Genomic DNA, 21,886 nt, shown 5'->3' on the forward strand with positions numbered 1-21,886 from the left:
CTATTACACAGAGAAATATTCTTGCAGCTGCATGCAGAGGTTACAACTATACATTTTTTTTTTATTTCAGTCAGAATAAAGCTCATTTAATAACATAATCAATTTGTTTATAAAAATCCAGGTAGTTTAAGTCAATGAGAAAAAAAATCACAAATAACATATTGATTAGTATGAAGGACAGGATTTATGTTTTTTCTTCACCTGGTTAAATATATTTTCCTGCCTCTGAAAAAGTATATTTCTTTGTTATGATGAACCAGCTAAAATGAACATGCATTGTCTCACATTCATGGGCAAACCTGTGTACTCCCCAGTGGTGTATCATAGACTTTTCACTGTTAAATGCTAATAAATTTTTACAGAGTCATTTAAAGAGTAGTATCACTCTAGGGGCTTCAGAGTAGAAGGATTTGCATCCTGACAGTTGCCAGGAAGTTGCAGATTTGCAGAAAATTTCTTCTTCCTGTCTCACTTTCACAGCTGTGAAACAAGACCAGACTCAACACGAAATTTTCTTGGGGATGTTTTGACAGGCCCATATTCTGCTGGAATGGGTTCTGCTGACAAAAATCAAAACATTTGAAACAACTGGCTTGATTTGTCAGAATTTGGATGTGGAAAGAAAGCGAAGAAATCAAGTTTGCAAAACATCAGTGTCACAGCATGTTCAGAATTCCTATCTTTTATATTGATTTTTTTTTTTCCTGGTACACAAAAGGACCCCACACTGCTTCTGATGTGATCTTCTGTCTCCCCTGTTTTGGCAGTTTGTGGAGGCAGTGGGGCTGACCCCATCCTCAAGTTCACAGAGCTCAAGTGTGAAGGTGCAGCCTGCACCTTCAAGCCCATCATTACCCTCTCTGCAAGAACTCAATGAAATCCAAAAGTGGGCTGTTTCCTAGGGATTTGCTCTGTGACCATCCTTGTCTTTTTCTTCCAAAGAGAGAAACCACACAAGACCTTTCAGCTTTGCAAGATATACCTTTAGTGCCATTTGGTGTTCTAAGATTGGATTGAGATGCCTTCATTGCTTTTACAGAGACCTGCCACTCCCGAGAGTGCTCAGCTGGACATTGCTTTTGCTCTGTTCTTCCAATGTATTTTTTTCACCTCTCTCCCTTTTTCCTAGGTAGCAGGGATCAAAGGCATATTCCTGGCTAACAGGAAGGTGGATGACCAGATCAAGACTTTCATTACCTACAACAAGGGCAGAGACTGGCGTTTGCTACAGGCACCGGACACTGATCTTAGAGGGGATCCTGTACTTTGCCAGCTGGTGAGTGGCTGCTGATCTTTTCCAAGGCATCACTGACTCCTTCAGAGCTTCTTATTGTGGCCACTAGGTGAACAAAACTCTCCCTGTGTTTTTTCTCTTGACTTTCTGTGGTTAAATGAATTCAGTAAATTTCTATATCTATAGTTTCGTAGGTTTTAAGGGAAAATTTTGACCATCTTTCTTGAAGTATTTAATAGAATTCAAGGCAGAATAAGAAAGTTGCTGGGGAAAGTGCTCTAAGTCAGATTGTTGTTAAAACAAGGGCAGATATGCTTGTAGTGCAGAGTTCCTGCTTACCCATCAAAGGAACATATGAGCTATGTGTGTTAAAAGCAGAGGGATCAGAGCATCTATGTGCAGTCACCAAGGGTTCCTCTGATATTTAATTTGATGAATATTAAAGCTTCTGCTTCTTGTTTGTTTTCTGCCAACAGCCCTTTTGCTCATTGCACTTGCGCCTGCAGCTCTCGGAGAATCCATATACTTCAGGGAGCATTTCCAGCAAAGACACAGCTCCTGGGCTGCTGGTGGCCACAGGTAAGAACATAAATGCTTCTCACTGCCCACCCATACCTCCCTGGGAGCCTGAGAGTGTATGAGGTATTTCCCATTGGTGTAAAACCTTTCAGCTCTGTTTCAGCAAATACTGAGCTAATTCACATTGACACCCATTTGCTTTGGGCTAGAAGAAGGCATACTGCTCCAAGTTCAAAAAAGATGTCAGGTGTTTGTTGCTCTACAATAACCCACTTGCAGATGTAAGCCCACACTTGCAAGGTACCTTTACCCAGTGGCATTACTAAGTCCTCTCATGTTGTTACAGCCACTGAGGGACATGTCTACCTGTTTGCTGCAGGTACCATGAAGGAGAATAGTACCCAAGGGTTACACTCCTGGGAGGTGTCAATATGTCCCACCTTTTGAGCAGCAAGCACAGAGCTGTCACAAAGTCTGTCAGGTGAAGCCTGGGCTTCCTGGGTGCCTGTCTTGTGCATGGCTCCTGCTTTTAACTCTGTACTGCTGCAAGACTAGCAGCATTTAATCAACACTGCATGGGCCAGTGGTGTTGTGGGCTGTTCTGCAAAACAGTGCTTTGGCAGGTGGTGTTGTTTAAATGACAGCCTGCTACAATACTTCATGGTGGCAGCAGCTGAGCCACTGTAATTAATCCACAGGATGGATGGGGCTACCAGCAGTCACCCTCAGCTCTGTGGGAGCTCATGGGCTGAGAAAGTGCTTCCTGAATGGCTGGTGCTCTTAAAAGCTGGCCTCTGAGCCATGGAGGCTGTTCTGCCTTTTCAAATGGAGGGTCTTACCTACACTCAAATATGTCTGAATAGCTTAACTGTTCTTTCTAAGGCTCAGTTTATCTCCTTGGTTCTCTTCAGCGTAGCAGTGGCCTGCAAGTGTGGGCAGTTAGCATATTGTCTGCATGAATTTACCCATTTTCATTCTCATATCCTTCTGTGCTTCAGTGTGTTTGCCAGACTAAGGCAGAACCTGAGACGGGTTCCCTTCATGACATTTATATCTCAACAAGGGAGATGCCGTGTGATTTCCAGTTCACTGATCCAGGCCAAATGAAGTGAGATAATTTGGTTCAAACCTCCAGATATCCCCATGCATAGCCAAGTGGAGTCATCACTCCTGGCAGGTTGCACTTGCTAGATGGATGCTTAGGAACAAGCCCTACTCATGATGCTGTAATTACAAAAGCTTTTTTTTTTTTTTTAACCTTTTAGGAAGTAAATAGAGGCAGCAGGACTGTGAGATTCTAGGCATTGATCTAAATTGTTAGTAAATTAGGTTCTTTTCAAACTGCCAGTGCATGGGATGAATGCTTTCCCAGTTTAACAATTAACCTTTAAAAGGCAGAATATAATTTCTGCCTTACTGCTTTGTAGATGAAAAAACCTTACCTGTTGGGAATATACACATCTGTTTCCACTAACCAGTTTCACAACAGTAGGAGCATCTCACCATGTTGCTGAATGCATTCAAGGATAATCTTTGCAATTTTTTCTCACAAATGTTGGCTGATCAAACACTTCATTTACAGTGGGACATTTCCAGCAATGATTGGATACTTGGACACTTGGTACAGGACAGAGGTTAGATTCCTGAAAATGGCAGAAATATGTTTTATTATCTAATTTTACAGATGCTAAATCCTCTTGACTTGTTTGGGAGTTACATTTTGTAAGGTTTAAATGCATGCAGGTGAATTGGAGGAAGAGAATTAAGGAAATAATGGAACAGCTTTGCACAGAAAGACAGAAAAAAGTGATAACAACTAAATTCTTGCCTTTTTACTCCCTTTCCTCCATCTGTAAATCCCTGTTTGAAAATTTGGAGTTTACATTTTGGTGTTTAAAATATGATACAAAACTTACACTGCTACCTTTAAGTCAGTGTCCAATTCTTGAGGGCTTCCACTCATTATAAGATAGTGTGCTAAGAAGATCTTTGAACTGAAACAGTAGATTGATCCTCTTGAACCTGGATGTCCCTTGAGGCTGACCTTCAGTATGGTTGCCCACATCAGGTTTTCCTTACAGCCTCACCTAAAAAAGTTGGTGACTCTTGATGGTATCAGGGAAGAAAATTAGGTAGATGAACAGTATGACATTTCCTATATCCTGAGCACTGATGAAAACACCCTTCTTGAACTGCTCTGCCTCCTGGAACCAGAACTTTTTTGAAATAGCATTGACACAATAATGTGGTGAGTTGAATTCTGTGATGGTAACAGGAGAGTGTCAATCTATTTTAATTTCTAATTTTCAAGCATTAAATGTCAGAAATTTAATTAGCATTTTCATTAGCGTGTTCATCCACAGAAGAATGTCTGACACTTATATTGCAGGCAATATTGGCTCTGAACTTTCCTACACGGATGTTGGCGTGTTCATCTCTTCTGATGGTGGCAATTCCTGGAGACAGGTATGTTTTGTGCAGCAAAAGAAAGCACAGAGCCTTTTGCTATTCTTCTGACTCTTCACTTCCCAGCAGAGTGGAGCACTCATGCAGTACTCCTTTGCTTGCAGATCTTTGAGGAGGAATACAACGTTTGGTTTCTGGACTGGGGAGGGGCACTAGTGGCCATGAAACACACGTCAGTGCCCATCCGGCACATGTGGTAAGGAAACTTGTTACTTTGATAGGGTGCCAGTCTCTATAAAATGAACAGATGAAGCCATTCTTAACTATGTTTTACCACCATTTTGGTTTTATTGGTGAATATAATAATTATTGCACCATTTTATAAATATAATGCCTCCATACATAATCACCTATGTGTATGAAATTACTCTTTGCACTGATAATGTACTATGAGCCTCCAGGTGGGGCTTCTTTCCTACAGACAGACATATACTAAATCATCCTTTGGGCTTCAGGTATTTCTGAGAGGATGTGTTTCTCGTTTCTACATTTTGTTTACAGAATTTAACATTAATCTGGTAAGATAGATAAAGGGAGGGAGAGGGCAGTAGTTGTAGATAAGGACAACCGAGATATGTTGCCAACCCCTCTAGTATTTTACTATCAATTTCCAGAGATACTGTGGTGGCGACTGATTAGAGTTGGAGGTGAAATAGGGCAAAATGATTTCTCAGCTGAAGACAATGTTTTGCTATAAATGGGTTGTAACAGCCTAAGCACTAAAGATACTGCTCAAAATTATCCTCTTCTTAGCTGTTGCCCCTCTGACTCCTGCCCCAGTTACACATTCTGAAATTCATAACTAACACTGTTTACAGAAAATGGCTGTGTTAGTACCACCTGCAATGGACTGACCCACCCAGCTTCTAATGTTGTTTAGAAGTGAATTAGTTAGAAATAGATTTCAGAAACAAGATGTGTTCCTATGTACAATACTGCATTGTCTCTCAGAGTGATGGTGCTAAGCACATGTCTATTACTTTGCATGCAGAACAGAAAATGTGGTCTTCAGTCAAATAGAGAATGCAATGGTGTTTGGCAGCAGTGATGAGGTGTTAAGGTTTCCTCTACCTGAGTCATTATTGTACAAAATCCTCCAGTGAAATTCCAGTCATTCCAAATCTGGGCACCTCAAGACAGGTTGACTTCACCCATTTACGAGCTCATGTTCTGGAGATGCACTTTGAAAACATTAACAGCTACTTTTTCAATAGTAAAAGATTCTGGACTTTATATTTCTGATCTGACAGATAACTCTAGGATGACTGCAGCATAGATTTCTATAAAAATTTGAATAGATTGCATTTGAGCCCATTTCTTTGCCACCTAAGCAAAGAAATGACTGCTTTAGTCACGGTGTGACAGTGGGCTGTTAACCATGGGATGTATTGGCTCCATCACTGGACATACAGAGGACAGCAGTAACAGAGCAGACTCCTAATGATGAGCTGCAGTCTCCAGTCTGTGGTGTGAATGTGCTGGGGTGTGACTGGAAGCCTCTGATGGTAACTCAGTTCTCATGGCTATAATGAAAGTGCTCTCAGGAAAGAGGTCATCAGGACCATGTCCCAGTCTTTAGACCAAAGCAAGAATGAGTCAAGGAAGGAGAAGTTTGTGCTAGCCAAGGGTGGGTGTCACTAGCAGTGGGTGCATCAGACTGCAGCAAGTTGAGCTCTGGAAGAGTGAAAGGTGAGCCCCTTATGGAAAAAGCTGGAAGTCATGTATTAACCATTTGTTACTGCATTATTCAAGCCAGGTGTAGCTGTTTTAATAGTGTCTTTAATTGTGGAGGCTATTTAGACATAAAAAGCACGTTACTACAAGTGCCTGTACTAGCATACTGGGAAAGAATTGGTCACAGGTTGACTTTTCATAGGAGCCGACAGCTCAGTTCACCTTTGTTTGCAGAGGTTCATTTCAGATGCTCTCCTTTAACAATGAAATGGTGTGTGCAGTTCCCACCCACTCTATTAAACGAGTAGTGATTTAGATTTGTTATCAATAAGATCCAACAGGTTTCCTTCAAAATGGTACCCTTAGGGGCTTTGGAATTTGCTTCATATTGCTTCAGTAGGCACCTGTTTTATGGGCAGGAGTGGAATAGATTAAAGGGTACATGTAAATCTATTAGTTCTCAGGCTGAGACATTGTACAATAAGTTTCATGCTGGAGAAAAGAGGGGCGGATAATTGAAAAGCTGAGAGAACTTTAGCTAGGCTAATGAAGCATGCTGTTCCCCAGAAGTTGAAACGCTATTTGGAGAGATAAGCAAGCAAGCAGAACGCATACAAATGCACAGGTGTATGGGAAGACACATACATTTAAATAAATAGATTTAGGGCAGATAATCTTTCTGTGTGCTGTTGTGCTCCCAGAGTTCTGTTTTAAATGTAAATTTAACTTCCTATTCTTGCATTCTGAGCTGAAGGTGTTGCTAAGTGACATGAGGGGCAGAGAGTTAGGGAATGGTGACTGCCAGTCTTGGCGTTCCACACCACAGGTCTGAAGTTGGTGTAACCCGTGGCTTATAATACACACTACAGTGGTCTCCTGGTCCTTTGGTGGTGTATCAGGGGTTGTCCCACCTACTTGGAGCAGGGGGGATTCAGTGACCACCAAGAGCCTCCCAGACAGATCCAGCTGCTCAGATGCCTGTGTGTGCACACACACATTAAACACTCCTCATTCCCACAAATAAGCCAAATTTCCCTTTAAGTACTCAGAGGGCTAGAGAGATTGTAGCTAATGCCATATGGCATTGATACATGGATGGGTCAAAATGTCCTGTGGTGGTGAAAGCAATTTTCATGCATTCAGGCCAGGGTTGCTTATGCTCTGAGTGGTGCTCATGCCAGGTGCTATTCCAGACCCAGAAACAGGTCTTGGCAAAAACTCCTCATCTCTTGAGGTCTGATGTACAGCTGCATAAAGTATATCCATGTCCTTATTGAAGTGTTTTTGCTTTCTAAAGCTTTGATCTTTCAAAATATATCAAGACCATGAATTTAGTGGGCTGGGAAGTGGCAAAGATTGGTGCTTGTCTGTAAATTCAGCTGCTGGAGCTTGTGGACCTTAGCCAACATTTAATTGCTGCATTTGCTCTAGAGTAAGTCTTTTTATGTGTATAAATGTTGTCTGCTTCTATCCCAGGGTGAGTTTTGATGAGGGAAGATCCTGGACTAAATACAGTTTCACATCAACACCACTTTTTGTGGATGGATCCCTTGTAGACCCTGGCATAGAGACCCAGATAATGACGTAAGTATAGCAGCTCCAATTTTAAATTAAAAACTTCCCTTTCCAGGAAAGAAAGGTGATGGCAGAAGGGGTGCATGGAGATCCCCAAGTTCATGGTAACCTCATGATGTGCAGTGCAGCATTGTGTAGCTGCACATGTAGTGTTTCATGAAGACATGGTGCTGTTTTGTTGGTTTTGCTGGTGGCCACATGCCTGGCTGGTATGTTCTTGCATCATGTGGCAAATAGATGATGGAGCCAAGCTCTTTCCAGCAGTGATGGGGGCAAGGAAAGCTGGTCCCAAGCTGTAGCTTGGGAGTTCACATAGAATAGTAGGTAGATCTACTTCTCTGGAGAGTGGTGTACCCTTGGTTAGGTTACATCTAGTGACAACCAGAGGTCCTTTCTCATAATTACTGCTGAGATCGCATTCCTTGGATCTGAAGGCCAAGGGACTGCAGTGCTCTTCAGAAGTCAGAGATCTGTATGATTGTACCTCATGCCAGTTCTCTCCTTGCTCCAGTTGTGCAACATGACTGTCTTTTGAGATTTCTGGTGGGTATGAATATCCCTCAGACTTGTTGCTTGCATTGTGGGCTGTGCATCCAGTTTTAGCTCAAAAGTGTGTATATGCAAAGCTGAGCTCAGAATAACCTTCCTGTTCTGGGGTGTAGTATGCTATGGCTCACCCATCCCATGGAAGCAAGAGCCTGGGCTGGCACTGATGGTGCTGGGACCTTCCTCCTCCCAGTGGGTAAGGCTGATGGAACTACTGGAGTGATGCTGGCCCAAGAACAGGACAGGATTTCAGTTTAACAACCAGGAAAGGGAAGTTTTAGTTCAAAGGCATGTTTAAGTAGTCATCTGACCTCTTGCACAAAGCAGATCAGAGCACTGTGCTCTGGGGTTCTGAACAAAGCAAGGACAGGATGCACTGCCTTCATTGGTTTCAGAAATGTGTTCTTACCTGTGTGTCTTTGAACTGGCTGAAACAGCTTTCTGAAAAACATCAGAAAGCAAGGTGGCTAAGATACCTTAGACTGAGGCACACCTGTGAAGCACACCTGCAGTGGCATGAAGAGATGCCTTTGGTTAATCACTGTTGCACCACTCCAGTTCAGGGGCAGGACACTGATAAATTTCATCTTGCAGTCAGTCTGCTTCTCTTCATCTTCATTTGAAGTTCCTGCACATTTTCACTGCTTGCAAGAGAGAAGAGATTCAGGTCAAGTTTATTTTCTTCTAGGCTTCAGTCCATCTGCATACTTATATGGCATAAACACGTAGGTGGAGCTCATTGCTGGTGTCACAGGTAGTGAGAAACCGAGTGTCATCAGTTTCTGAGGAAGTTTGAACAGAATAATAGATGTGTGTCTTAGACATTTCTGCTAATTATTTGAATGTATTCCAACTATGTTGCATGACTTGTGTTGTTATGCCTTTCAAAACCAGCTCTAAGTCAGCTTTACACAAACAGAAGTGACCATGTGCCTATACTTGAAGTTGTGCTCAGCTTCAAGAGAGGAGCTGGGGGAAAATAATATTTTACTCTTCTTTCAAATGGTCATTTGAATGGGCTTCTGTGCCATCTATGCCATGGCAGAAGAAATGTTTGGTGCTGTAGCCTTGGAAGGCTCAGGAAAGTGTAGCTGACTCCTGTATAGCACATCCATATCCTGTGATAAACTGTCTTAGGAAGGACAGGCTAAGTAATTATTGTTATGCTTTACACAGCATCACTCCTGTGCTTTATTCCCAAACAGTGCTGCAGCAAAACAAGGCAGCCTCTGTGTCTGTCACAGACAGCTACTGAGATTTTATCAGAGCAGAGGTGGTGTCAGTTCTGGTGGCATTGCTCTCTTTTCCTTTATTCCAAAACAATGCCTTGGCTTTGTCTCTTTTTTTTTTTTTTTTTTTTTTTTTTCAAAAAAGCAAGGTCCTGGTTTTGTAGAAGAATATATCTGTACATCTCTTGCCTTGCTATCTGCAAACATTGCCCTGTTTTTGCAAAGAGCAAAATTGAACAGCATATGATATACCTGTGACTTTTCAGAAGACTGCTGTGAGCATCCTCTTGGGAAAACACATATGCCAATTCCCAGCTAAAGATTAGAACCTGTGATTCTCTTCATTCTGTGCATTTTTTCTGCAAATGCAATGATAACGTGTAACTTTCTGTGTTTAATATGGTGTTTTTCTGTGAAATTCTTTGTGCAATATGTGCCACTTTCCTGCTGCACACATGTGCAGACATATGCACACATGTTCAGAGAGACCTGAACTCACATAAATCTGCATGTCAGCACCTTCATTGAAAACAATGGAGCTAATCAGTTGCAACTAGCTGTGGATTTAAGCCATTTACTTTATAAATTAATGCATTTTGAGATGAAAAGTGCATTATAAATCTAAGATTATGGTTATTTATCTCTGTAGTCTTCTGGTGGAGAATGTAGGAAGTGAGTTATCTTCCTGGATATTGTGTATTGGGTGTGTTGAGAACTTTTTCTTTTGAAATTTTGCAGGCATATTACCATTATTATTGCCATTGCTATTGTTATTGTTATTGTCTTTATTATTACTGTCATCATTAGCAATTTTAAAAACCATTCTTAATAGTCTGTAAAAGCCATACAAAGAAATTTCACATGACACTTGCAATGATTGTTTAGAGAAACTTCTATCCACAGTATGAAAGGAACTGAGGAGGAAATAGCCCATTTATAAAGCTGTATGCAAACCATTTCTATACAGAACACTTAGGTGTTTCTCCCAATGCAAATTTTAGTGAGTTCATCTATAAGGGCAGTGTAGGATAATGCTGAGCTTATGTAAGCTTTGAGAAGAAATCAATGTATTTCTATTGTTACTTGCCACCCCCTGAACAAAGATTACACATGGTGGTTTGGAGGTACATAGAATTTGTGTTTGTGGGTAGAAACCCCAATGATTTCAAGAAGCTGATGAGAGGGATCAAGGCTGTGGTCATATTTATGTGCTGCCAAACTGGGTAGGTTATTTGCTTTTAAAAGTTTATCTCTCATCCTGGAAAATCCTGTTATAGTTCATCTAGTGGTCTCAGCTGATTACTGTTAGAAAAGATTTCTTCCATAGATTTGCATCAAAGTGGTCTGTGCTCTCCCATTTAAAAAAATAATATTGTGGGGAGAATGTGTACACATAGTCATTATACTCAAGCTATTATAAAAATATTGCATTATTAACAATATTTTCATAATACTATTTTATTAAAATCAATATATCAGTAGAATGACTTTCCCAACCTTCATTTCATGCCACATGCTGTGAGAGGCTTTCTGGGCTGTTGAAAAGAGCAACCCTTTTAGCACACAATTTTGTAACACTTCATAGCTATTAAGTGAGCTTTTTCCATATCTGTCTTTATTGTATGAGTATCCTAGGCTTTTTGAATCCTCTGTGCTTTGTGCTGTGTATGCTTGTCCTAAACAGTCCTAAAAATCTTGTCAGTATGGTAACATCAGTAATTTGCTTCATGAAGGGGCTTTATATGATTCTGAATATCTAAGAGTACTCTGAATTGGGAGCTGCTTTTAGTGGGGTGTTTGACAAGATGTCTTGCAGAGGTCTGTTCCAACCTAAATTATTCCATAATTTTGTAATTTTGTATGGCTATAATGCTGCAAGGATTATTTGTTTACAAGCTGGGGGGGGCTCAGTTAAGATCATAGTTTTGTGATGCACAGGGAAGTATCATGAGATTATGTGAGCTGGTCTGCCTCGAACTGCTGCCTAACCAAAGTAAAGCCACAGTCCTTCCTCCAGCCCTGGCTGATCATCTTCTGCAGTTCCTTTTGTTGTTGCTTTGACACTTTCTCATCTGACAAGAGAGTCAGTTCAGCTCCTTTAGCACAGAGCTTTGTACCAAAGCACATTGTGGTGCTTGGTGCAGGTGTGGGGAAAAAGGCTGTGGGACACACAGAGTCCTCCAGGAAAATAAATGCATAAGGGTGGTGGCTTAGACATTTCTCAGAAGAATACCTAGGATGCACTAGCCTTTTTGAAATCTACAGGTTTCTAGGTTCTGTGCTGTACCCTCACTGTTAACTAGTATATCTTTTAATGATGTCATGTTCTGATGGGTCAGATCTTTATTTTCTGGATTGACAAGCCATAGTGCAGCATGTTACTTATCTGAGGTTGTCCAACAGAGGAAAGGAATCACACTTTATTCCCCTTCTAGTCAGTTGTGATTTATCCAAACTAGTTTGTACCGTTCAAATCAGAGACAAGATGTTGTCATGGGTCCAGAGAAGGGCTTTATGTTGTTCCAGCTCTGACTCATACTTATTACCCCTGCCACTTCATCTCCTATGCTAAGCATCTCTCCAAACCTATATTAAGAGGAACAATCTTTTTGCTTCACAGCCCTGCATCATTTTAGTAGACTCATTATGTGTGTGTGTGTGCAGACACTCATTTACAGATGGGGATCATTAAGTTTCTCTGTACTGATAAATAAATATTTATGGAGACACACCCACGTGTGTATATAAATTTCTATGTAGTTCTATGCATGTGAACTTAATGATCTCTATATATGTGTGTATGCATAATTGAGCATTAATATTTTCAGTGAGCTGAAAGTTGGTCTGTCAACACTGCTGTGACTGCTGCCCTTGGCTATGTGTGTTAGAAAATGTTCCTGGTTGAAAATGAATATGGTATGAGTCCTGACCCTTTGCAACACCTTCTTGTTTATGTGGCCATGAAGCTTTACCAGAGATGAAGTGGGAATAATTCTTTCTTTCCAAGAAACCCATAAAATTACTGGCAATCCATCACTGGGTGGCAGAAGAGTGAGAAAGAATGAATAAGTAATTGAGAGAGATGTTGGAAAAATTGAGATGAGTGCCAGGGGAGGTTTGAGGTGAGAAAGGAAGTATTAAGAGCACAGGCCATACTGTGTCAGACCAGACGTCCCTCTATTTCAGATCCGTGTTCCAACAGTGGCAAGTACAGGATGCTAAAATGATATATGTTATACTAAATTATACTAAAAATATTACTTTATATACTTCTCACATTTATAGATATTTACAAATAAGGAATTTTCTTGGCCAAACATGGTATTGTTTATATTTCTAAGATATTAGTGAGTTGAGAGTTTTCTCTCTAAATACTTTGTAAAGGTTTTTAGCAGTCACCTTATCCCGTGGCCAGGAGTTCCATGAGTTACTTTTATTCTGAAGAACTGACTGACCTGTGGAAGACATCAGCAAAGTAGATACAGGCATGAAGGCAATGTGGACAGATTCTGATTCACAGTCAGCAGAGATTCAGCAAACTGAGTGTGAGAAAAGGACAACAGCTCCCAGATTCAAGCTCCCACTGAGTTCAAAGTTACATGGGGGCCAGGATAATTTTCCTGTCTTTTTCTGATAAGGTGATTAACATCCTTTCTCTTCAAGCAAGGCAACATCCGCTGCCTTTTGCTCAAGTCTTGCTGTTACACTAAAAGCTAATCCAGGAAAGAAAATTACAAGCTGACACAGTGTCCTTGAAGCATTCTGCCTCTTTGCCTAGGGGTAGGGAGACATGGGTCTGCCACCTCTGAGTGGCTGTACTGAGAAAAATTAAGGTGAAATCAGTGACAGAAAACAGTGCCTTTGCTGGGATGAGGTCAGAGGAGCTTGTGTTCTCCCTCTGGTGCCAGGCTTTGCCCTCCACAGCCAGCACCTCTTCTTAGCAACTTCAGCAAATGAGAGGCAGTGTGAGTGGTGGCAAAACACCTGAGGCTGTTTTCCCTAGAAGGAATTGAGGCTCTTTTACAATGTGCATGAAGTCAGTGTTCCTCAATTCCCATGGACCACAGTGCCTTTAAACTTTCCTGACATCAGTCTGGCCTCTTTTCACTTCACTATGTGAGAAAAGAAGAAGAAACTGTCTGAAAAAAACCATAGATCTTCTGCAACTTTGACTGCTGCTGAACCACATAGAAATTTGGCAAAGAGGGAATCTGGAAGAAAGATTTCACCAGAGTTCTCTAGAAAGCTAAATCCTACTTGCAGCTCCCAGTGTAGAAGATGAGATGGGGAGCTGTCATACTGAAAGATTCTGAACTTTGTCCCTATTTACCTTCACTTCCTCTCGGAACCAAGGCTGTCCACCCAGCCTGCACATTCTCTCAGGGCTACCAGATCTGTGGACTTTTTTAAAGATCAGAGAGAAGATTTTCAAGCCTAGTTTATCCAAATTGCATAAGTACATTAGATACTAGAAAAGACTGTTAGGTTTTAATTGTTGTCCCTACTGTGGTTTTATCTCACTTTTCAGTTTTCCATTTTTCTTCTGTTCAGTGCAATATTTGTTTGTGGTGCAACTGGCAGTGTTGTTAGTTATGGATTTTCCTGAAAGGCTCTGATGTGTCCTTGTGAGTTCAGTTTCTCTGTCCTCACTCAGGGGACTGTGCAGACTGCAGTGCACAAACCTATATAAGGACTCTTCATAATAGAATCTATGAAATTAAAATGAATCTGTGAAAATAATGACTGCACACAGAAAAAAATTAAAATTTGGAACTTGATCTGAGAACAGAAATTCTAAGTACAATTATTAAGTAAGGAAACCAAAATGATTGAGGGGATGTTGGCATTTGCCATAGTGAGCTGCATTCGTGTATCATCTGATGTAATTTCAAAACCTTCTGGAAGTAATGAATAGCTTGGACTTTGCGAGAAAATGATCAATCTGCTAATGGCATCAAGTGACTTTAAAATGGACAAGAAAATGTGTGTTATAGGAATTCCCATTTTATCCCAGCAGATGATCAGTTTGTACCCTGGAGTAAGAGAGCTGGTTACCCATATCTTTGTTTGCAAGACTAAAAAACATTATTAACGACCCCAAGAATAATCAGTGTCACTTCCTCCTCCCATCTCCCTCTCTGCCAGAGTAGTCTGTTTTTTAGCCTTTGGATCTCTGCATGAATTCACCTAAACAGTCCACAAGAAGCACAATATTGATTGTGCTGTTAATAACTGCAGTGTGAGCTGAGGTCTTTCTGTGGCACCTGAAAGACAAATCAGGTGATGAGAACATCTGCTTAGAGTAATCTTTCTCAGACAGCACCGTGTGATTTATTTGGCTTTAGGAAAAGGATGTCTGTGACCCAAGACCAGTTCCCAGCAGTAGCACCATGTACTTGGAAGATTCCTGGCAGAAGCCATAAGACATGGAAAAGGCACTGTGCTCTGTGGCACGTATTGTCCATATTTGACTTTCTGGGGCAAACATTATTGTCACTGGAGTCAAGTGATATTTATGGACAGTAGATCAAATATCATGCTTAATAGTCAACATTATCAGTTGTATTTTGCCAGGAGGGAAGCTGAGGGAGAACAAAGGACCTGCCCATGGTCAGGCACTCAGCAGGCTGTCATTGGGAGAACTTGGCAGTAACTCAGGTCTCTGGAGTCCCAGATGGGTATCCCACTGTGCAGACTTTCCCCATTTCTTCGGGGGAGGGAGATGCTCAGTCATGTTTATAATGCTCAGACAAGGGGGATGGAGAGGTGAGCATATGCAGGGAGGAGGACTAGAGAGAGGTGTGTTCACTTGAGACTGGAATTTGCTGAAGTGAACAAAAGAAAGAAGCCCTTGCAGAAGGAGCCGGAATGAGCAGCTGGCTGATAGATGATTTCTTTTCCCTAGATAAAAGGGAAAGTTTTGCCTGATGGCAATACAATCCAGGTATTCTCATCTAGAACTCATGTGCTTTGTTTCCTGTGCTGCTGAGTAAGGACAGATGGATCTTGGCCCTGTGCTCTTCTGCCTGCAGATGGGCTGGACTGTATGAAGCACTCAGGACTGATGGAGGGTGCACAGGAAGAGGCAGGATGCTGTGCACACAGACATTCCTGAGTCATTCACCATTTTGTGAGAGCAAGATGTGAAATATTCTGGTGCTCTGATCACACCAACCCTCAGGGGACTGAGAAACTACATTGCCTTGGTATTTTTCCAGCTTAATCTCTCCCTGATCCTGCACAAGGAAGAGGGTGGCACAGCACACCAGCTTTTCTGGCAGCTTGAAGGCTCAGTGTTGGGTTGGCTGCAGAGTTCACTCTGACAGATTTTTGATCACTGAACTGAGTGTTGGAAAGCAGCTCTCCAGAACTTCCTCTTCTGAGCCTTCTTCTCGGTCACTGTGCTTCACCTACCACATGCATTTGGAGCTTTCATTTTCTAAGGAATGGCTTCCACATTTGTATTGGACATTTCTGGTTGGAAATCTACTGATTCATAGGATGAAAGATTGAAATGACTGCATGTGTTGTGTTATCTGGCTTCTGGCAAAGCAGCAGCACCTGCCTCTACTGAGACCACAGACCCACGAGGGGGTGAAATACTCACATTGCTGATACCTGCCAGTGTCTTTTCTAGAAGAGAGTGGCAGCATGTTCAGTTTTCAAGGCTGCCAGAAACTGGTTGTCTTTCATGAGTGTTCGAAGAAGAGAAAGAATTCTTCTGAAAAACAGCATTAAAAATTAATATGCTTTCCCATCCCCCTTCCTAGGTGTCTCAAACTCTCTTTCATGTTGCTGGGATTTCTTTTGAAGCAATTGTCATGTAAAGTGGTTTGAGAACATTGGTAATAAATTTTTTAGAGACTAAATTTCAAAAGGTTTGATTTGTCATTCAGGAAGTTCTTATTTTGATAGCACTTCCTATTTGAAAAAATAATAACAAAAATCCCTGACTCCCCCATTGCCTTATGCAGTGTTTGTGCAGCTAAAGGGGAAATTGAGTCCAAACTGTAGGGCTGCTTTGTGATTACACATTCTGCAGATTACTTACTAATTGCACTTGGCATTACTTGCCAACTGAAAGATCACGTTGTACCATGTCATTTGCAGTGGTTTTCCTCTTCTGCTAGCACTAAAGGAAGTGCCTGATGAATAATACCAGGACTGTTTTCCAAAGCTGAGGGAAAGGAACTGTCATGATTGTATTGTGGGTTTTTTATTGCAAGGTTTTGATTTTGATCTGTAATTCACAGAAACTCTTTGCCTGCCCCATCTCTTCTCTCTCTCTCCTGACCTGAGATCTGGCAGTGGTGCAGCTTTTCATGACCAGTTCAATATGGATTGCTGGTGGCCAACACTTTGACTTTCTTTCTTGCAGGCAACTTTGATGTCATGACATTCAGTTTAACTGGAGATGAACCACATCCCTCAGATTTAATCTGCAGGAAAAATTCTGTGAAATTCTTGTGCAACCCTTCTCTTTGGGAAATAGCATACAGACCAAGATATTCTTGAACAAATTTGTCCTCATGCATGCTGCTGTCTGGTGTTGGTACATTCTTGATAGTTTCACTGCTGTTGTTTTTTCTCCTTCTGAATAGTATCAGTGGAAGGCCTTATACCTGAGAGGGTCTATTTAGATGGTCTAAATTAAACTAATTTACACTCACTGAAAATCTAGATCCAAATGGATAGTGTATTTTCTTTGGAAGAAAATGCACCTCTTCTTTTTAGAGAAAAAAAAGCAGCTGCTTTTCTTACTTTCTTTTGGTCCTCAGACAGATGTACAGCAGCCCTGAGTCATCACCCATTGCCCTCAGGCTACTGTTCCTAGCTGACAGGTCAGCCAAAAGCAACTGAATTAAAAGCTCCAAAGAGGCTCTTAGAAACCATATTTATTGTTTAGAAAAAAAATTAGACAGTGTTTTTTTTTGGCAATTGCCTGCCTTTCCAGTGTCATCTTTCATTTTTTATGTTTCCTTTGTTTCCAGACTCTTACTCCCTGCATCGTCCTGCCAGGCAGGAGACAGTTTAACTCTCCCTCTCCTGCTCTCCCTAATTGCTGATTTGTGCTTTCAATTACGTTCTACTTCCTTGTATCAGTCCCTTTCTATCCAATTTCCTTGTAACTAGTGACCTCCTTTAATGCTAATTCCATCTAAATCCTAATTAAAAAAATGGGAGATTACACAGCCCATTTGGTTTTCTCTAAAGTCATGATTTATGTTTAATTCATGGAGTAATAGTTCATCTATTCATAAAATCTGGTTGCACCGGCACGACTTGCAACTGTTCTATTGCTGCTCATGTGGTTTTGGCCAAGATAACTCAGCCTGCACACAGGAGTTTGTCTCACTTTACTGCTACTTCCTTACACAGAGATGGATTCAGATCCAGATTTCATAACAGGCCCTCTTCTTTGTGTGAAATTGTCAGCATTTTCTTTCATTGACTCACAAGCTATAAATATCAACAAGTTAAGGAGGTACATCTATGTACCAAGGCATTCTGTAAGTGTTCACTGAGCCAGCAGCTCTAGCATAAACTCACAATTTCCCAGGAAATGGGGGACAAAGACAGCCTGGCTTGTGGGGGGAAAAAAATCCCAAATGAATCAAGGCAATTATGAGTGAGAAGATATCTGATAAGATTGCAGCAGTAGCAACATGTGCTCCTCTGCTGGACATCAGAATGAGAATGAGCACCTTCAGTTGTGGTGAATTATCTGCTCACTGCTCCAGATCTGACACTCCCTTTGGTTTCAGTGAGAGAAGAGCTTCCTCTCCACAGACTAGAAAAATAAAAAAACATTAAAAACAAAGCAAAACCCGGACCAACACATGCTTGTTTTCCTGCCAGGAGGTGATTCTTCCAGACTGTGCTTCATAGCACTTCTTGGGTTTGCCCCTTAAATATCTACTTCTGGCATTGCCTTTTAGATACACAGATGTGAATGAAGAGGGATTTTAACTGAAATCAGATAATGATCTTACTTGACTTTATTCCTTTCTGCATTCTCAAAAGCAAAGCACAGATTTAGGTCAGCAGAAGTATTCACTAATTTGGGTGCTTTTACTATTGGGGATTTTTTGCTTGCTAAGACACTACCTCTGCAAGCATTTTTCTTTTACAATAAACGGAAATAAAAATCAAGGTTGGTTTCAGGCTTTTATAAATGAAACAGTCTATTTATGATGACACTGCAATTAACTTTTCTCTCAGTATTATCAATTAAAGTATATGTTTGGCTCTCTTTCTGTAGTTCTGGCTTTACTTTTCTGTTGATCCATCCATCTGCTTCTGTAGTTCATCTCAAAAGATACTGTCTACTGAATATATTATATTATTTTGCTTTTATTTTATTTTTAGTTATTAAAAATACTTACAGTATATTCTGAGGGGCTTAATCTTGTTAAAAATCTGGCTTCAGAGGGCCCTAAGGTACATTAAGAGAAGCAAAAAGAGCACCCAAACTTTTCATATCTCTCACCTTGTTGATGTCCAGTGAAGGAAAACTGCGTCAGATAGGAGGGTACTTTTGATGTTAGGTGTAGTGAAGATTACCTTATCAGCTTCTTCCTTCCCTGGCATCTCCAGTCCTCTGTCTCAGTGCTGGGCACATCTGAGGTCAGCAGGTGTTGCACACAAAGTTGCTGGGAGGGCTGGTGAAGGAAAAAATCTTCCATCTTTGTCCAGACCAGAACAGCCAAGTACAAGCAGCTTCAGTGCTTGCTTGCTCTGTATGATCTCCTACCAATCTACTTCAGAAATGATAGAAGAGGACTTGATTTAGGCATGAGAATTTACATTTTAATACCTGGCTGGGCAGCTCATCTGAAACTGCCAGCAGGGATAGATCCACATGGATGCAGTTGATGCCTTTCCTGTGGGAGCTGTTATCTGAGGAGGTCTGTTTCTCATGCCATGAGCAGGGACAGGGATTGAATCTATGGACCAGAGGCAGGTGAGTTGTTATCTTGTGACCCTCAATTCATTCTGTTGACCTGGCAGGAATGAGGAGTATTGAATTACATAAAAAGCACAGCTATCAACAATACAAGGAATGATAAGGCAAAAGCAATGCAATTTGAGAAGAGAGCACTGTATAAATGTAAAAAGCCTTTTAAAGTACTCCTGCACAAGGTTATCCAGGCAGTGTACACTGCATTTGTAAGTTACTGTGTATTTAAAAAATTAATGAAAGATATAATTATAGCAGCATTTCCAATGATAATTGCTAAAATGACTCCATCATGAAACTGTAAGCATTTTAGGATTTATTTCCATGTTTCTAATAGTTTTCTGCAAATTAATGACATCCAGCCCTGGCAATAAAAGCCTTGCCTTGTTTCTCCAAGGAAAGAATTGGGAAGCATTTTCTGTTTTCTTAACAAGATTTCATTGTAAGCTATGCATAGAGCCAGTTAAGAAGATGCTGTCCTATCAGCTAAGATTTTATGTGGAGCTGTAACTGCTTACTCAGAGGGATAGAACAAAATCTATGCAGTCTAAAGCCAGTAAATTACCATTCTATGTCTTAGATTGGAGAACCTTTGTTAAATTGAGCTTAGTCAGAAAACTGACTCCATCTAAATACCATCTGGGCTCTTGTATTTATTGTTTCTCAAGGACTTCCACATCAGACTGCTTATATGGAAAAATCAAAATATACCTTTTCTGTTGGCTTCTCAAAGCTGGACCTTGAAAACCCAGCTCTCTTGTTTTCTATGCTTGCAACAAGCAATTAATAGCCTTCAGTTAGACCACAGTAGGCAAAGTTATTGAGGCAAAATTTATAGTGCCTCATTTCCTTTCTCCCTGTATTATCTTGATAGTTTAGCTATGTTTATTTAAAAAAATCCACCTCCCTTATTTAGTGACCAAAGTAAATGGGAAATGAAGGCACATGGGAATCAGATAAGTTGAATGAGATGCTATCTTCAAAGTGATGTGAGGACTTACCAGTTGAGTAGGGAAAAATAAGGCCCCACCAATCTGTTTTTGCATCTCCTTCCTTGGAACTTGTTTCTTTGCACTTGATATAGAAACTGATATGTAGGAACTGGAACATTTAGTGCCAAGCACTTGTTGATAGCTGGACACTGTAAGTTTTAAAATGTAGCTCTTTGCTGTCTGCCCAAGCCTCTATTGGACCTCAAAACAGATATGGTGGAAGAGGTCATGTGCATGCACCTCGGCCACTATGGAAAAACATCCAGCTATGTCATCATAAAACTGAGAAAGTGGAGCTCAGCTGCAACACCTGCCTTTGTTCAGTTGGGGTTTGTGCCCTGTTATTGTTTATTTATCTTTCTTAAAATTTCACAATGAAGACTTTCATCACTTTCCAAGGAAAGCTGCTTGACAGAACCTTGGAACCCCACAGATCCCATAGTACTGTCCTCCATTCCTTGTATTTGTTTATAGGAAGTGACAGAAGTTTCAAATGCACCACAAAGTCATCTTGAGCTGTCACACCACCTTGATGGCGTTGGCCAGTGAAGCCATGCTCTGGGTTGGCATTGGTGAGAAGTGCTCACAGGGTGCAGGGGCTTGGTGGATTCTCTGCTGCTTTTGTCTCGGAAGTCTCTTCCACGGTGATTGATTAGCCTTAAGGAGTTTTTATTAGGAAGGGGAGGGTGGAGTAGGAATCAGCTGACCCAGAACCATCCCTGCAGCACAGAGGAAAACCTCTCTCTGTTAACACTCCTCTAATTACATTTACTGTAGTATTGTTTCAATCTAAATTGTAGAAATTACACACAAAGGTCTTCTTTGAAATATTTAATTGAAGAGTATCTGATGTTCTGTGCTTTTGGAGTGCTAATATGTTGCCTTCCTTTCAGAAAACCTTGGGTTTTTACATTAGTAATTATGGAAGAATTTCCATGTCAGAAGGAATTGTTTAAAAGCTTGTTAAAATAGATTTAAAAATCAAGTAATTCTGGTGATTTTTGTAAACCACAAAGAAACCTTTGCTCTCCTGATGGACAGTTAGCTAAGAGACAATCTGAGGAGCAAGATCTTCCTTTTAGAAGCATTGATTTGCAAAGTGTTGGATTTGTCCAGCCCTGTCCTCTTCTGGGTTTATGCCAATGTTTCTCTTTAGTCATATTCTCTCTTCCTTTTTTTTGTGTTTTTCCATGTGATAAGCACCAAATCCTATACTGGAGTAAACCTGCTGGACTCAATGATTTCTGCCTGCTGCATTGCTGTTTTGCAGGGACTGATATTTCAGTCATGCAGCACAACCAAGGCTGTATGTGCTGAAAGCAGTTGTAATGTAACAGCTGATGGGACGTACCCAGTGCCAAGGAAAAGTGGGGAGGAGAACTGCAGTTAGAATTCCTACTGAGTACAGTTTCGGAGGCTTTCTGCATCCCCCCACCGTGCTCCTTCCCATTCCTCCCTTCTCCCTGCTGCTCCCAGTGCTCTGGCACCCCATACTGCTTTGGTTTCTGTGGGTTTATCTTGGTCCAGGGTGTGCCTCCTGTGCTGAGGAACAGCAATTGCAGCTTCTCCTGCAGCGTGGCCTGAATGCTGTGGTGTTTTCTATCACTGATACCCTGCAATTAGGACTACACTAAGAATGGTTCTGGACAGCCAGCAACAATCTGCCCAACTAATCCATTCTATCAGACAA

The 21,886-nt window shown here is 41.1% G+C and overlaps 1 protein-coding gene across 3 annotated transcripts in view; it reads left to right on the plus strand.

Annotated features, from left to right (window-relative positions):
* The window catches only part of SORCS3 (sortilin related VPS10 domain containing receptor 3), a 267,619-nt gene that overhangs the window by 207,570 nt on the left and 38,163 nt on the right, over positions 1 to 21,886 (plus strand). For all 3 annotated transcript variants that reach the window (XM_021536263.4, XM_085582753.1, XM_085582752.1), the window contains 5 exons: positions 1,130 to 1,276; positions 1,711 to 1,813; positions 4,143 to 4,219; positions 4,324 to 4,415; positions 7,370 to 7,477. In XM_021536263.4, the coding sequence (XP_021391938.3) occupies positions 1,130 to 1,276; positions 1,711 to 1,813; positions 4,143 to 4,219; positions 4,324 to 4,415; positions 7,370 to 7,477 (527 nt within the window). The remainder of the gene's footprint in view (positions 1 to 1,129; positions 1,277 to 1,710; positions 1,814 to 4,142; positions 4,220 to 4,323; positions 4,416 to 7,369; positions 7,478 to 21,886) is intronic.

This window comes from Lonchura striata, chromosome 6 (assembly GCF_050655825.1).
Source record: "Lonchura striata isolate lonStrDom1 chromosome 6, ASM5065582v1, whole genome shotgun sequence".
In the NCBI taxonomy this organism is placed as follows: Eukaryota; Metazoa; Chordata; class Aves; order Passeriformes; family Estrildidae; genus Lonchura; species Lonchura striata.